General features: G+C 45.0%; 1 protein-coding gene across 1 annotated transcript in view; it reads left to right on the forward strand.

Annotated features, from left to right (window-relative positions):
* ITPR2 (inositol 1,4,5-trisphosphate receptor type 2) overlaps nt 1–14,892 on the forward strand; it is a 428,831-nt gene that overhangs the window by 106,146 nt on the left and 307,793 nt on the right. Inside the window, exon 9 of the mRNA XM_029057432.2 lies at nt 1,823–1,918. Coding sequence (XP_028913265.1) covers nt 1,823–1,918 — 96 coding nt within the window. The remainder of the gene's footprint in view (nt 1–1,822; nt 1,919–14,892) is intronic.

The raw sequence follows: 14,892 nt of genomic DNA on the forward strand, positions 1-14,892 counted from the left end.
CTCATTATTAGTATTATTATCTGTATCAAGCACTGTTCAAAATGCTGTGGTAGAAATAGGATAATCAGGTCGGACACGGTTCCCCCCCTACAGGGGTCCACAGTCTAAGAAGAAGGGAGAACAAGTGATAATAATAATGGCATTTGTTAAGTGCTTACTGGACTCCAGACACTGTACTAACCGCTTGGGTAGTTTCGAGCAAATCAAATTGGACACAGTCCCTGTCTCACGTGAGGCTCACAGGCTTAATCCCCATTATACAGGTGAGGGCACTGGAGCCCAGAGAAGCAAGTGACTTGCCCAAGGTCACCCAGCAGACAAATGGAGGAGCTGGGACTAAAACCCAGGACCTTTTGACTCCCAGGCCTCTGCTCTATCCACTAGGCCATGCTGCTTTGCTGTTTAGTAGATTGGGAGTCAGAAGGACCTGAGTTCTAATTCCAGCTCTGCCACGTGTCTGCAGTGGGACGTCGGGCAAGTCACTTCAGTCACTTCACGTCTCTGGGCCTCAGTTCCCTCATCTGTAAAATGGGGATTAAGACTGTCAGCCCTGTGTGTCCAACCTCATTAACTTGTATCTACCCCAGCGCTTAGTTCAGAGCCTGACACAGAGAAAGTGCTTAACAAATACCTTAATAAAAAATAAACAAAATGGATCAGTGATATTTAGTGAGTGCTTACCGTGTGCAGAGCAATATACTAAGTGCTTAAGAAAGTTCAGCCTGATTAACTTGAATTTACTCCAGTGCTTATAACAGTGTTTGGCACATAGTAAGCACTTAACAAGTACTATTATTATTACTAATAGTAATAATAGTCATTCATTCAAAACACCATAGCGCAATGGATAGAGCACAGGCCTGGGAGTCAGGCGGTCATGGGTTCTAATTCTGGCTCGATTTGTCTGCTGTGTGACCTTGGGCAAGTCACTTCACTTTTCTGTACCTCTGTTACCTCATCTGTAAAATGGGGATTCAGACTGTGAGGCCCCGCTGTGGGACAGGGACTCTGTCCAACATGATTTTCTGGTATCCACCCCAGCGCTTAATACAGTGCCTGACACATAATAAGCGCTTAACAAAAACCATAATTAATATTATAGTAAGCGCTTAACAAATACCCATTTTAAAAAAGTCAATCAGTGATATTTAGTGAGTGCTTATCATGTGCAGAGCAGTGTACTAAGTGCTTGAGGAAGTAGAGTCTGATTAACTCGTATCTACTTCAGCACTTAGCAGGGTGCTTGGCACAAAGTAAGTGCTTAATAAATATTACTACTATTAATAATATTAATAGTCATTCATTCAGTTGCTAGTCAGAGCGCTTACTGTGGGCAGAGCACTGAACTAAGCGCTTGGGAGAGGCCAATAAGAAAATCAACAGACAGAGTCTCTGCCCACGAGTTAGGCCCGCCCCCGGCCCTCCAGGAGCTAAGAGTCTGCAGAATCCTTTCCCCTCCTGAAAAGCGGGTCTCCGACTGTCGATTTTCCTACTGTCCTCTCCCAAGTGCTTAGTTCAGTGTTCTGCACACAATAAGCGCTCAGTAATTGCAACTGAATGAATGACTATTAATATTATTAATAGTAATATTTACTAAGCACTTACTTTGTGCCCAGCACTGTTCTAAGGGCTGAAGTAGATACGAGTTAATCAGACTGCACTTCCTCAAGCACTTAGTACACTGCTCTGCACAGGGTAAGCACTCACTAAATATCACTGATTGACTTTTTTTAAAATGGGTATTAAACGCTTACTGTAATGTTAATTACGGGTTTCCGCGGAGCACCGTCGCAGTGGTTACCTTCGCCCTGTTTGTCCGCAGGTCGTCCACCATGACCCGTGTCGGGGAGGCGCCGGACAGTGGAACAGCCTCTTCCGATTTAAACACCTGGCGACGGGAAACTACCTGGCGGCCGAGGTGAGGACCCCGTTCGGAATCGCCCCGGGCGATCAAGTGAGGCAGACATCTGCCCCTCCGTGAGGCCCTTCGGGGTCCGGTTACGGTTGATCATTCAGTCATATGTATTGAGTGCCTGCTGTGTGCAGAACACCGTACTAAGCGCTTGGGAGAGGACAACACAATATCGCCAAGATCCGCCCTTTCCTCTCCACCCAAACGGCTACCTTACTATTACGGGCTCTCGTTATATCCCGGCTAGACTACCGTGTCAGCCTTCTCTCTGACCTCCCTTCCTCCTCTCTCGCCCCGCTCCGGTCGATTCTTCACTCCGCTGCCCGGCTCATCTTCCTGCAGAAACGATCTGGGCATGTCACTCCCCTTCTTAAACAACTCCAGGGGTTGCCTATCGACCTCCGCTCCAAACAAAAACTCCTCACTCTAGGCTTCGAGGCTCTCCGTCGCCTTGCCCCTTCCTACCTCTCCTCCCTTCTCTCTTTCTACCGCCCACCCCGCACGCTCCGCTCCTCTGCCGCCCACTTCCTCGCCGTCCCTCGGTCTCGCCCATCCCGCCGTCGACCCCCGGGTCACGTCCTCCCGCGGTCCCGGAACGCCCTCCCTCCTTACCTCCGCCAAACTGATTCTCTTTCCCTCTTCAAAACCCTACTTAAAAATCACCTCCTCCAAGAGGCGTTCCCAGACTGAGCTCCTCTTCCCCCTCTACTCCCTCTGCCGTCCCCCCTTTACCTCTCCGCAGCTAAAGCCTCATTTTCCCCTTTTCCCTCTGCTCCTCCACCTCTCCCTTCCCATCCCCGCAGCACTGTACTCGTCCGCTCAACTGTATATATTTTCGTTACCCTATTTATTTTGTTAATGAATTGTACATCGCCTCGATTCTATTTAGTCGCCATCGGTTTTTACGAGATGTTCTTCCCCTTGACGCTGTTTATCGCCATTGTTCTCCTCTGTCCGTCTCCCCCGATTAGACTGTAAGCCCGTCATACGGCAGGGACTGTCTCTATCTGTTGCCGACTTGTTCATCCCAAGCGCTTAGTACAGTGCTCTGCACATAGTAAGCGCTCAATAAATACTATTGAATGAATGAATGAACAACACAACAGTAAGCAGACATATTCCCTGCCCACAACGAGCTTACGGTCTAGAGAGGGCGGAGACAGACATTTATAGAAATGCATAAATGACAGATAGGGAGATAAGTGGTGTGGGGCGGGGAAGGGGCATGAAGAAAGGGAGCAAGTCGGGGGATGCAGAAGGGAGTGGGAGATGAAAGGAGGGTGCAGTCAGGGAAGGCTTTTTGGAGGAGATGGGCCTTCAATAAGGCTTGGAAGGGGGAGAGAGTCGGATTCGAGGAGGGAGGGCGTTCCAGGCCAGAGGTAGGGTGTGGGCGAGAGGTCGGCAGCAAGGTAGATGAGATGGAGGTACAGTGAGTTGGTTGGCATTAGAATCTTATCCTCTTCTTGAAAAACAGACATGAAAAAGTGCTGCTTCCCTTTTTAGCCTCCAGGGTAAAGGGAACCTGTCACCCAGTTAATAATAATAATAATAATAATAACAATAATAATAATAGAAACAACTGTGGTATTTGTTAAGCACTGTACTAAGTGCTGCAGTGGATACGAGCGCTGCAGTGGAGAAGCAGGGTGGTTTACTGGCTAGAGCCTGGGCCTGGGAGTCAGGTGGTCAGAGGTTCTAATCCTGCCTCCGCCATGTGTCTGCTTTGTGACCTTGGGCAAGTCACTTCACTTCTCTGGGCCTCAGTTTCCTCATCTGTAAAATGGGGTTTAAGAGTGTGAGCCCCCGATTAGACTGTGCGCCTGTCATTGGGCAGGGTTTGTCTCTATCTGTTGCCGAATTGTACATTCCAAGCGCTTAGTACAGTGCTCTGCACATAGTAAGCGCTCAATAAACACTATTGAATGACTATGGAATAGGGACTGAGTCCAACCTCGTTAACTTGTATCTACCTCAGTGCTTAGAACAGTGCTTGACACATAGTAAGCGCTTAACATGTACCATAATTATTATTATTATTATTATTATAAGCCAAGGGAGTAGAACACAGTCCCTGTCCCATATGGGGCATACAGTCTTTTAACCATCATTCAGTGATATTTACTCAACGCTTACTGTGTGCAACGAACCTTACTAAGTGCTGGAAGATATTTTGTTAATGAATTGTACATCGCCTTGATTCTATTTAGTTGCCATTGTTTTTACGAGATGTTCTTCCCCTTGACGCTGTTTAGTGCCATTGTTCTTGTCTGTCCGTCTCCCCCGATTAGACTGTAAGCCCGTCAAACGGCAGGGACTGTCTCTATCTGTTGCCGACTTGTTCATCCCAAGCGCTTAGTACAGTGCTCTGCACATAGTAAGCGCTCAATAAATACTATTGAATGAATGAATGAATAGAGATGGTTTTATATTTTCATATATTTCACATATTTCATTTATTTTTGTGTATTTATAAAGGTTACGGATTATGGCAGAAGACAGGACGTTCTGGAGAAAATTATCCATGGAGTCGTTATGAATTAGAAATGATTCAGTGGCATTTAATAATAATAATAATGATAACAATAATAATAATATTGGTATTTGTTAAGTGCCTACTATGTGCAGAGCACTGCTCTAAGCGCTGTGGTAAATACAGGCCAATCAGGTGTCCCACGTGAAGCTCATAGTCTTCATTCCATTTAACAGATGAGGGAACTGAGGCACAGAGAAATTAAGTGACTTGCCCACAGTCACACAGCTGATGAGTGGCAGAGCCGGGTTTCGAACCCATGACCTCTGACTCCCAAGCCTGGGCTCTTTCCACTGAGCTATGCTGCTTCTCTTCATTTGATAATAATAATAGTATGTATATGTATAGATGTGTGTGTAGACACACACACACACACAAGAATTGGCCTATATATATGTAAAAACATCCACACGTATGCATGTATATAGATATATATGTATTCATTCAATAGTATTTATTGAGCACTCAGAGCACTGTACTAAGCGCTTGGAAGGTACAAATCGGAAATAGATAGAGACAGTCCCTGCCCTTTGACGGGCTTACAGTCTAATCAGGGGAGGCGGACAGACAAGAGCAATAGCAATAAATAGAATAAAGGGAATGAACATCTCATTAAAACAATAGTAAATAAATAGAATCAAGGTGATGTATATCTCATTAACAAAAAACACATACACACATATATACACACGTATGCATATCAATATATACACATGCAAATATTTGCACATATACAAAATAGGAAAATATATCTAGGAATATATAATTTTATGTATTATATGTCATAAATTTTCATATTGCTGTGTATACCCATAGAGGAAAAGGGGTAAACAGCCACTGGATGGCAGTAAAAAATAACTTATTAATTACCGTAGAATTCCCTCAGTGGAATTCATTTATTCATTACTTATTTATTCACTTTAGTGTCAGTGTACAGTGATACTCAAGTACCCTGACGTTACCTTAGATTCTTTCATTTATTCAGACTCTAGTCTGGAACCTTCTTGAGGAAAGTTAGTATAGCATTCTCATCCACCTGTCTGTCTCTGTCTTTCTGTCTCTCTATCTCTCTTTCTCTGCCTAGATAGTTATCTAGATATCCAAATAAATATACATGATTATATACATCAGTATTCACTGTAAGGCGTAAATGTTCCTCTAGAGAAAGTCTTGAGAAGGTGAAACCAAGATGACGAGAGCGGGGTGGAAGCTTCTCCGCCGGAGAATAGCTGCTGAAGATGAGGACAGTTCAGACGGCGGAGAAGAAGTGTGATTGAAAGCTACCAAATATTGAAGGAGCGGAGGCAGGGGAAATGTAATAATAATAATAATAATGTTGGTATTTGTTAAGCACTTACTATGTGCAGAGCACTGTTCTAAGCGCTGGGGGAGATACAGGGTCATCAGGTTGTCCCACGTGAGGCTCACAGTCTTCATCCCCATTTTACAGATGAGGTCACTGAGACCCAGAGAAGTGAAGTGACTTGCCCACAGTCACACAGCTGCCAAGTGGCGGAGTGGGGATTCGAACCCATGACCTATGACTCCCAAGCCCGGGCTCTTTCCACTGAGCCATGCTGCTTCTCCACTACATTCTCCAAATGTAAAGTTGTTGTTCACTATTTCCTACAACAGAAGGCCCAGAGAATACCCATTGATCCTGGAAGGAAATGCTTTACTGAGCCAGTGGCAATTATATTAGAGAAGAAGAAGCGGCGTGGCTTAGTGGAAAGAGCACGGAGTCAGGGAGGCAGAGGTCGTGGGTTCATTCAATCGTTCATTCAATCATATTTATTGAGCGCTTACTGTGTGCAGAGCACTGGACTAAACATTTGGAAATAACAGTTTGGCAATAGATAGAGACAATCCCTACCCAACAGTGGACTCACAGTCTAGAAGAGGGAGACAGACAACAAAACAAAACAAGTAGGTAGGCATCACTAGCATCAAAATAGATAAATATAATTTTAGATATATACACATCATTAATAAAATAAATAGAATAATAAATATGCTGGCTCCGCCACTTGTCTGCTGTGTGACCTAGGGCAAGTCACTTCACTTCTCTGTGCCTCAGTTACCTCATCTGGAAAGTGGGGAAAGTGAGCCCCATATGGGTCAACTTGATTACCTTGTGTCTACCCCAGCAATTAGAACAGTGCTTGGCACATAGTAAGCGCTTGACAAATACCATTGTCATTATTATTATTATTATTATGAATATGTTAGCAGGGGTAGTTGGGTAAGTGGGAAAAGTCAGCGAGTTCGACGGGGATTTAGAAGTTCAATATGTTCACAAGCAGTCACCTGAAAGGTAGGGATGTTGAAGGCGTATCTAGATTTTTATTTTACCCCTGTGAAGTTTTTCTAACCATTATCTTCAATTTACTGATGGGAAATAACTTTAAAGTTAAAGGGTCTTAAAGTAGATTCATGTCTACAATCATGAGCTGAACTCTTCAGAGCCCCTAAATGCACAACTGGAAAATTGAGAATCCAAGAAAGAGTTAAAAGAGAGGCCTTCCCCGACTAGCCCCTCATTTCCTCTTCTCCCATTCCCTTCTCTGTCACCGTAACCCTTGCGTTTGCTCCCTTTATTCACCCCCTCCCTCAGCCTCACAGCCCGGATATACATCTCCATAATCTATTGATTTATTTTAAGGTCTGCCAACTTCTCGTGGGCAGAGAACGTGATTATTGACTCTGTTGTCCTCTCCCCAGTGCTTAGTACAGTGCTCTGTACACAGTAAGCACTCAATAAATACCATTGATTGATTAGTCTAAAAGTTGAGGGGGCTGGATGATCTGCCCCCCAAAGTTGGGTTGGATGAGCAGGAACGTAACTGCCCCATGGCTCCACCAACCACAATCGCTCAATAAATGCAATCGATCGATTGATTGATCCTCTTGCCGAGGTTGGAAACAGAAGTTTGAGCTGGTGGTCATTGGTTTGACCCAGTAAAGGCTTTTCTTGTGTCCTGATGTCCTTCACACACATGCACACCCATGTGTACACATATGTAGTTGTAAAACAAAAGAACATAGGTCAAGTTGGGAAAACAAGAATAGGCAGATTCATTCATTCATTCATTCAGTAGTATTTATTGAGCGTTTACTATGTGCAGAACACTGTACTAAGCGCTTGGAATGTACAAATCGGTAACCGAGACGGTCCCTGCCCTTTGACGGGACTACAGTCTAATCGGGGGAGACGGACAGACAAGAACAATAGCAATAAATAGAATCGAGGGAATGAACATCTCATTAAAACAATTGCAGATATTGGATATATAGGCAGATTTGGTCTTTGGTCTTTTTGCTCCTGCAGACTTGATTGTATTAGTTAGCCGTGTTATCCGTCAGGCTTGTACTGTGCTAAGCATTGGGGTAGATACAGAAATGATAGATCAAATCCATTCCCTCTCCTGTATTGGGAGTCAAGCTAAGAAAGGGTGGATAAAAAATTAAGAAAAACAAAACACAAGTAGCAGCAGATTGCAAACAATAAGCAAAAGTGTCAGTAAACCAAAAACAATTACACTAATAATAATTGTGGAATTTATTAGGTGCTAATTGGGTGCCAAAGGTGGGAAGGACAATGTAAGGTTTTTGAATAAGACACCGTCCCTGTCTCATATGCGTTTTACAGTCATTTTAGGGAAGCATCATGGCCTAAATTCTAATCCTGACACTGCCCCTTGTCTGCTGTGGGACCTTAGGCAATTCATTTCACTTCTTTGGACCTCAGTGACCTCATCTGTAAAATGGAGATTAAGACTGTGAGCCCCACGTGGGACATGGACTATGTCCAACCTGATTAGCTTGTATCTACACGATGCTTAGTACAGTGCCTGGTACATAGTAAACACTTAACTCCTGGCTCTGCTACTTGTCAGCTGTGTGACTTTGGGCAAGTCACTTGACTTCTTTGTGCCTCAGTTACCTCATCTGTAAAATAGGGATTAACTGTGAGCCTCACGTGGGACAACCTGATTAACCTGTATCTATCCCAGCGCTTAGAACAGTGCTCTGCACATAGTAAGCGCCTAACAAATACCAACATTATTATTATTATTAAAATAAAATATTGTCCCCATTTTGTAGATGAAGAAACAGAGGTGCAGAGGGCTTAGTGACTTGCCCAAGTCACAGAGCAGGTCAGTAACAGAGCCATGATTAGAACTTGAGGCCCTCTCCTTTCCACTAGACCTCGAGTTAAATCGAAGAATTGCCTTTGAGGACGATTCCTTGGATCCTCCTTTCTTGCTTCTAACATTCAGATCCGGAAAACCTACACTGGAAAAATCACGGGAAGAGACGGTGAATTCAAGGGAGAATTTCAGGGTTTTCAGCAGCCAGGAATCTGTAGGAGGAGAAGCTGTTTTCTGTAGATGATGAATCCAGCAACTAGAGATTCCAACACCTCCTTCTAGTAGTGTGAGGACTGCTGCTTTCTAGTGGGCATCAAATAAGATGTAGCTGGCGAGAGCGGGTGGCATTACCGTGGGCCCGGGGGGGCAGAAGAGCAGGTAGCATGGAAAGTGCCAGCAATTCAATGCAGTAAGTTGCAGTATTTGAAAGCACTCCTTGCTCTCTCCAGTTATGTATTTTCATTCATTCAATAGTATTTATTGAGCGCTTACTATGTGCAGAGCACTGTAGAGAAGCAGCGTGGCTCAGTGGAAAGAGCCTGGGCTTGGGAGTCAGAGGTCATGGGTTCGAATCCCAGCTCTGCCACTTGTCAGCTGTGTGACTGTGGGCATGTCACTTAACTTCTCTGTGCCTCAGTTACCTCATCTGTCAACGTGGGACAACCTGATTACCCTGTATCCACCCCGGCACTTAGAACAGTGCTCTGCACATAGTAAGCGCTTAACAAATACCAACACATACCAACATTATTACTAAGCGCTTGGAATGTACAGATCGGCAACAGATTTTCCCCTGTGTCTTGCTCTCTCTCTCCATTTCTCTCACCCCCACTTCCCTGCCCACACACATATTCTCCCTCTCTATCTTTGCTTTTTCCTCTCTATCTCTGCTTCTCCCTCTCCAACTGTTTCTCCTTCTCCAACTCTGATCCTCCCTCTCCATCTTTGTCTCATCCTCTTCATCTTGGCTTCTCCCCAGGACAGAAGCTATGCACAAATTTTGTGTGGAAGGCACAAACATATGTGTTATTTAGATACCACGTGCAGCAGTGCTAGTGGATGAGAAGTCACTTGTCTGTGGACGGGAGGGTAAAGAAACACTTTTTGGTGCAAGGAGAGCTCCAGGACTTGGGGAGAAGAAATTGGGGTTCCCATGCCCTCCCCCCCTAACTGCTGCCTTCCTTTTATAACCATTACTGGGTGGAACCATAAATGTTTCTTGAATAGTAAGTATAGCTTTTATAATTGTGATGTCTATTAAGTGCTACCTATGTGCTAAGCTCTGGGGTAAATATAAGGTTGTCACGGAGAAGCAGCGTGGCTCAGTGGAAAGAGCATGGGCTTGGGAGTCAGGGCTCATGAGTTCGAATACCAGCTCTGCCACTTGTCGGCTGTGTGACTGTGGGCAAGTCACTCAACTTCTCTGTGCCTCAGTTCCCTCATCTGTAAAATGGGGATTAAGACTGTGAGCCCCACGTGGGACAACCTGATTCCCCTATGTCTACCTCAGTGCTTAGAACAGTGCTCGGCACATAGTAAGCGCTTAACAAATATCAACATTATTATTATTATTATTATTATTTTTACATTACAAACAGACCCTGTTGAATATGGACTCACAATCTATCTCATCCTCATTTTACAGACGAGGAAATTAAGGCCCAGAAGGTTCAGTGACTTGCCCCAGGTCACACTATAGGGAAGTGTAAAGGCTGGTCTAGACTGTGGGTCTTCTGACTCTCAGTTGTATCCCTTGAACTCTTATTGTGTGTAAAGCACTGTACTGAGTGGTTGAGAGAATAATAATAACCACTGTGGTATTTGTTAAACATTTACTATGCTAAGCCCTCTACTAAATCCTGGGGCGGATACAAAATAATCATGTTCCACATAGGGCTAATGGTCTTTTTAGGAGTGAGTCCAGGGATTGAATCCCCATTTCGCAGATGAGAGAACCAAGGCACAGAGAAATGAAGTGACTTGCCCAAGATCACACAGCAGGTACACGGTGGAACCAGGATTAGAATGCAGGTCGTCTGACTCCCAGGCCTGCCTGTGCTCTTTCCATTAGGCCACACTGAGAAGCCACGTGGCCTAAATAGTACTAATAATGATTATGGTATTTGTAAAGTGCTTAATATGTGCCAAGCACTGTGCTAAGCACTAGGGTAGATACAAGGTAACCGGGTTGTCCCACGTGGAGCTCACAGACTTAATCCCCCTTCCACAGATGATGTAACTGAGGCACAGAAAAGGTAAATGGCTTGCCTAAGGTCACCCAGCAGACAAGTGACAGAGTTGGAATTAGAATCCACGTCCTCTGACTCCCAAGCCCTTACTCTTTCCACTAAGCCACACTGCTTGCCCATAAATTACGAATTAGGAAATAGCGGAGTATAAGGATATTTACAGAAGTGCTGTAGGCTGTAGAGTGAGTATCGAAGTGCTAGACAACTACACAATCACTCTCATAGGTGACATTAAAGGGGAATTGAGGGCTTATTCTGGGAAGGCCTCTGAGAGGAGATGTGATTTTAGTACGACTTTGAAGATGGGGAAAGTGGTGGTCTCTTGGATATTGGGAAGCAGCGTGGCTCAGTGGAAAGATCCTGGGCTTGGGAGTCAGAGGCCATGGGTTCGAATCCTGGCTCTGCCACTTGTCAGCTGTGTGACTGTGGGCAAGTCACTTAACTTCTCTGTGCCTCAGTTACCTCATCTGTAAAATGGGGATGAAGACTGTGAGCCTCACGTGGGACAATCTGATCACCCTGTATCTCTCCCAGCGCTTAGAACAGTGCTCGGCACATAGTAAGTGCTTAACAAATACCAACATTATTATGAAGGAAGGAGGGAGTTCCAGGCCAGGGGCAGGATGTGGAGGAGGGGTCAGTGGCACGATAGAGATTGAGGTCCATGAAGTAGGTTGGTGTTAGAGGAGTGAAGTGAGTGTTCTGGGTCATAGTAGAAAATCAGCGAGGTAAAGTAGGAGGGGACAAGCTGATTGAGTGCTTTAAAGCCAAAGATAAGGCACTTCTGTTTGATATGGCTTTGGATGGACAACCACTGGAGGTTCTTGAGTGGAGAAACACGGACTAAACAGTTTTGTAGAAAAATGATCCGGGCAGCAGAGTGAAGGACTGGAGTGGGGAGAGACAGGAGGCAGAGAGATCAGTGAGGAGGCTGACGCGGTAGCCAAGGGCAGGGAATGACGAATTCTTGGATCAGGGTGGTAACAGTTTGGATGGAGAGAAAAGGGCAGAATTTAGCGATGCCATGAAGATAGAACTGACAGAATTTGGTGACTGGGTTAAGTGAGAGAGATGAGTCGACGATAACGCTGAGCTTACGGGCTAGTGAGACAGAGTGTATGGTAGTGCTGTTTCCAGTGATGGGAAAGTCACGGGGAGGGCAAGGTTTGGGTGGGAACATGAGGAATTCTGTTTCGGCCATGTTAAATACGACGTGTCAGCGGGACATTCAAGCGGAGAAGCCCTGAAGGCCAGAGGAGAAACGCGAGACTTCAGAGAAGGAGAGATGTCAGGGCTGGAGAGGTAGATTTGGGAATCGTCCGCAAGATATTTAGAGGCATTCTATAAAGGGGTCCTTTGTATTCGAAAAAGTTACTGTCGATGGTGAAGTTCACCTGTGAATGGGTGAGTGACTGAAAAGGCCCACGAAGCAACCCGAGTCCTGGCCACATTGTGCTGTCAAAAATGATGTTCTTTGTCGTATGGTTTCATTTAATGTTGGCAATGCCTGGCACTGTTTTCTTTTTTTCTTCTTTGTTTCTCTTCCTATATGATGCTTTTGCTCAAAGAAGCCACTACCTTCTTGCTGGCAGTGTGCCTTGGGCTTAGTGGATAGAGCACGGGCCTGGGAGTCAGAAGGTCACGGGTTTTAATCCCAGCTGTGCCAATTGTCTTTTGTGTGGCCTTGGGCAATCACTTCATTTCTCTGAGCCTCCATTACCTCATTTGTAAAATGGGGATTGAGACTGTGAGCACTCGTGAGACAGGGACTGTGTCCAACCTGATTTGCTTGGATCCAGTACTGCGCCTGGCACCTAGAAAGCACTTATCAGGTACCAGAATTATTATTATTATTAGCCATGGACTCTCAACTTCCAGCCGGGAGGCAGCAGTGTCTGAAGCTTTTTTTTCCCACCATGTCCTTAAAACATTTCATCTGCCCTCCATGCTTCCGCTTTCCCAGTTTCAGCTCAGCAATCGGGAGCTATTTGGGTCTCCTGCTGTCGGTCATTCTCTTTACAGGTCCCAGCCGGTGCAGCTGTATTAAAGTGAGCATAGCTTTCAGTCAGTCAATCAATGGTATTTATTGAGTGCTCTCTATATGCAGAGCACTGTACTAAGCGCTTGGGAGAGTACAATGCAACAGAATTATAGCAGACATTTTCCCCACCCTTTATGAGCTTGGAGTGTAGAGGGGGTAACAATTAATATGAACAAATTAATATGAACAAATAATTGATAATATAGAATTTGTAAATATGTATGTATGTCCTGTGGGGTTGGGGGTGGGATGAATATCAAACATCTAAAGGTCACAGAGCCCAGTGCTAGAAGACTGACAATGCTCCACAATTCTAATGTCCCGGGATCTCGTCTCGCCATTTGAGATTAAGACTGGCCCGGCAGTGACTGGTTGGAATTTGTTGAGGAGCAGGATGTGTAGGGTCCAGGTCTCCCAGCCACAGAGAAAGGTTTTTTGTTTTTTATAAAATTAGTATTTCTTAAACTTTACAATGTACCAGAGACTGTACTAAGTGCTGGGGTAGATACAAGGTAATCGGGTTGGACACGTTCCATGTTCCACCTGGGGCTCACAAGCTTCACCCTCATTTTACAGGTGAGGTTCCTGAAGCCCAGAGAATAATAATAATAATAATGATGGCATTTGTTAAGCTTTTACTATGTGCCAAGCGCTGTTCTAAGCGCTGGGGTAGATGCAAGGTAATAAGGTTGGCCCACATGGGGCTCACAGTCTTCATCCCCATTTTGCAGATGAGGTAACTGTGGCGCAGAGAAGTGGAGTAACTTACCCAAGGTCACAAAGCAGACAAGTGGCAGAGTAGGGATTAGAACCCTTGATCATCTGATTCCCAGGCCCGTGCTCTTTCCACTAGGCCATGCTGCTGCTCAGAAGTGAAGTGACTTGCCCAAGGTCACACAATAGACAAGTGGTGGAGCTGGGGTTAGGTCCTCTGACTCCCAGGCTCCGGGCTTCATTCACTAGGCCACACGCTCTATGGGTCATGGGAAACTGCTTCCTCTGCTGCCAGGCTCTTGTTGGATGTCATGACGATCAGTGGCCCGATGTATTTTGCCGTAATGCTATTTGTTAAGTGCTTACTGTGTGCTGGGCACTGTATTAAGCTCTCAGGTGTATTCAAGCAATTTGGGTTGGACACACTCTCTGTCCCATGTAGAGCTTACAGTCTATATCCCCATTTTTCAAATAATAATAATAATTATGGTATTTGTTAAGCACTTACTGTGTGCCAGACACTCTTCTAAGCGCTGGGCTAGATACAAGATAATTGGGTTAGACACAGTCCTTGTACTACATAGGGCTCACATTCTACAGATGAGGGAATTGAGGCCCAGAAAAGTTAAGTGACTGCCCTAGGTCATGCAGCAGACAAGTCGTGGAGCCAAGATAAGAACCTATGACCTTCTGACTCCCAGAGAAGTGAAGTGAATTGCCTATGGTCACCCAGCAGACAAGTGGAGGATCTGGGATTAGAACCCAGATCCTCTGACTCCCAGATAGGTAAATAGCAATGTCTCTGGACCTTTTGGGAAGATCAGAAGTTAGCCTTAGTGTTGTGGCCTTGAAGTGACTTCCTCTCTTGCTGCAAGGCCGCTCTCTTGCTTATATTTTTTCTAACTTGCCATTATTGTATTCTTTTATTATAGTATTTTCTAGGTGCTTATTAAGTTCTGAGCACTATGAAGCACTGGGGTTGGTACCAGATAATTAATTATGACACAGACCCTGTTCCACAATCTAGGACTGTGAGCTTGTTGTGAGGAGGGAGCGTGTCTACCAACCCTTGTTATATTAATCTCTCCCAAGCCCTCAGGACAGCATTCTGCACCCACTAAGTGCTCAATAAATACCGTTGATTGATTGATTAAGGAGGAAGAATAGGTACCTTATATCCATTTTACAGATGAGGAAACTGAGTTAATGAGGTGACTGGCTCAAGGAGACCCCAGCAGCCCAGTGGCAGAAGCTGGGATTTGAACCTGGATTTCCTGAATCTTCTCTAGGCCGGG

This window comes from Ornithorhynchus anatinus, chromosome 2 (assembly GCF_004115215.2).
Source record: "Ornithorhynchus anatinus isolate Pmale09 chromosome 2, mOrnAna1.pri.v4, whole genome shotgun sequence".
Lineage (NCBI taxonomy): Eukaryota > Metazoa > Chordata > Mammalia > Monotremata > Ornithorhynchidae > Ornithorhynchus > Ornithorhynchus anatinus.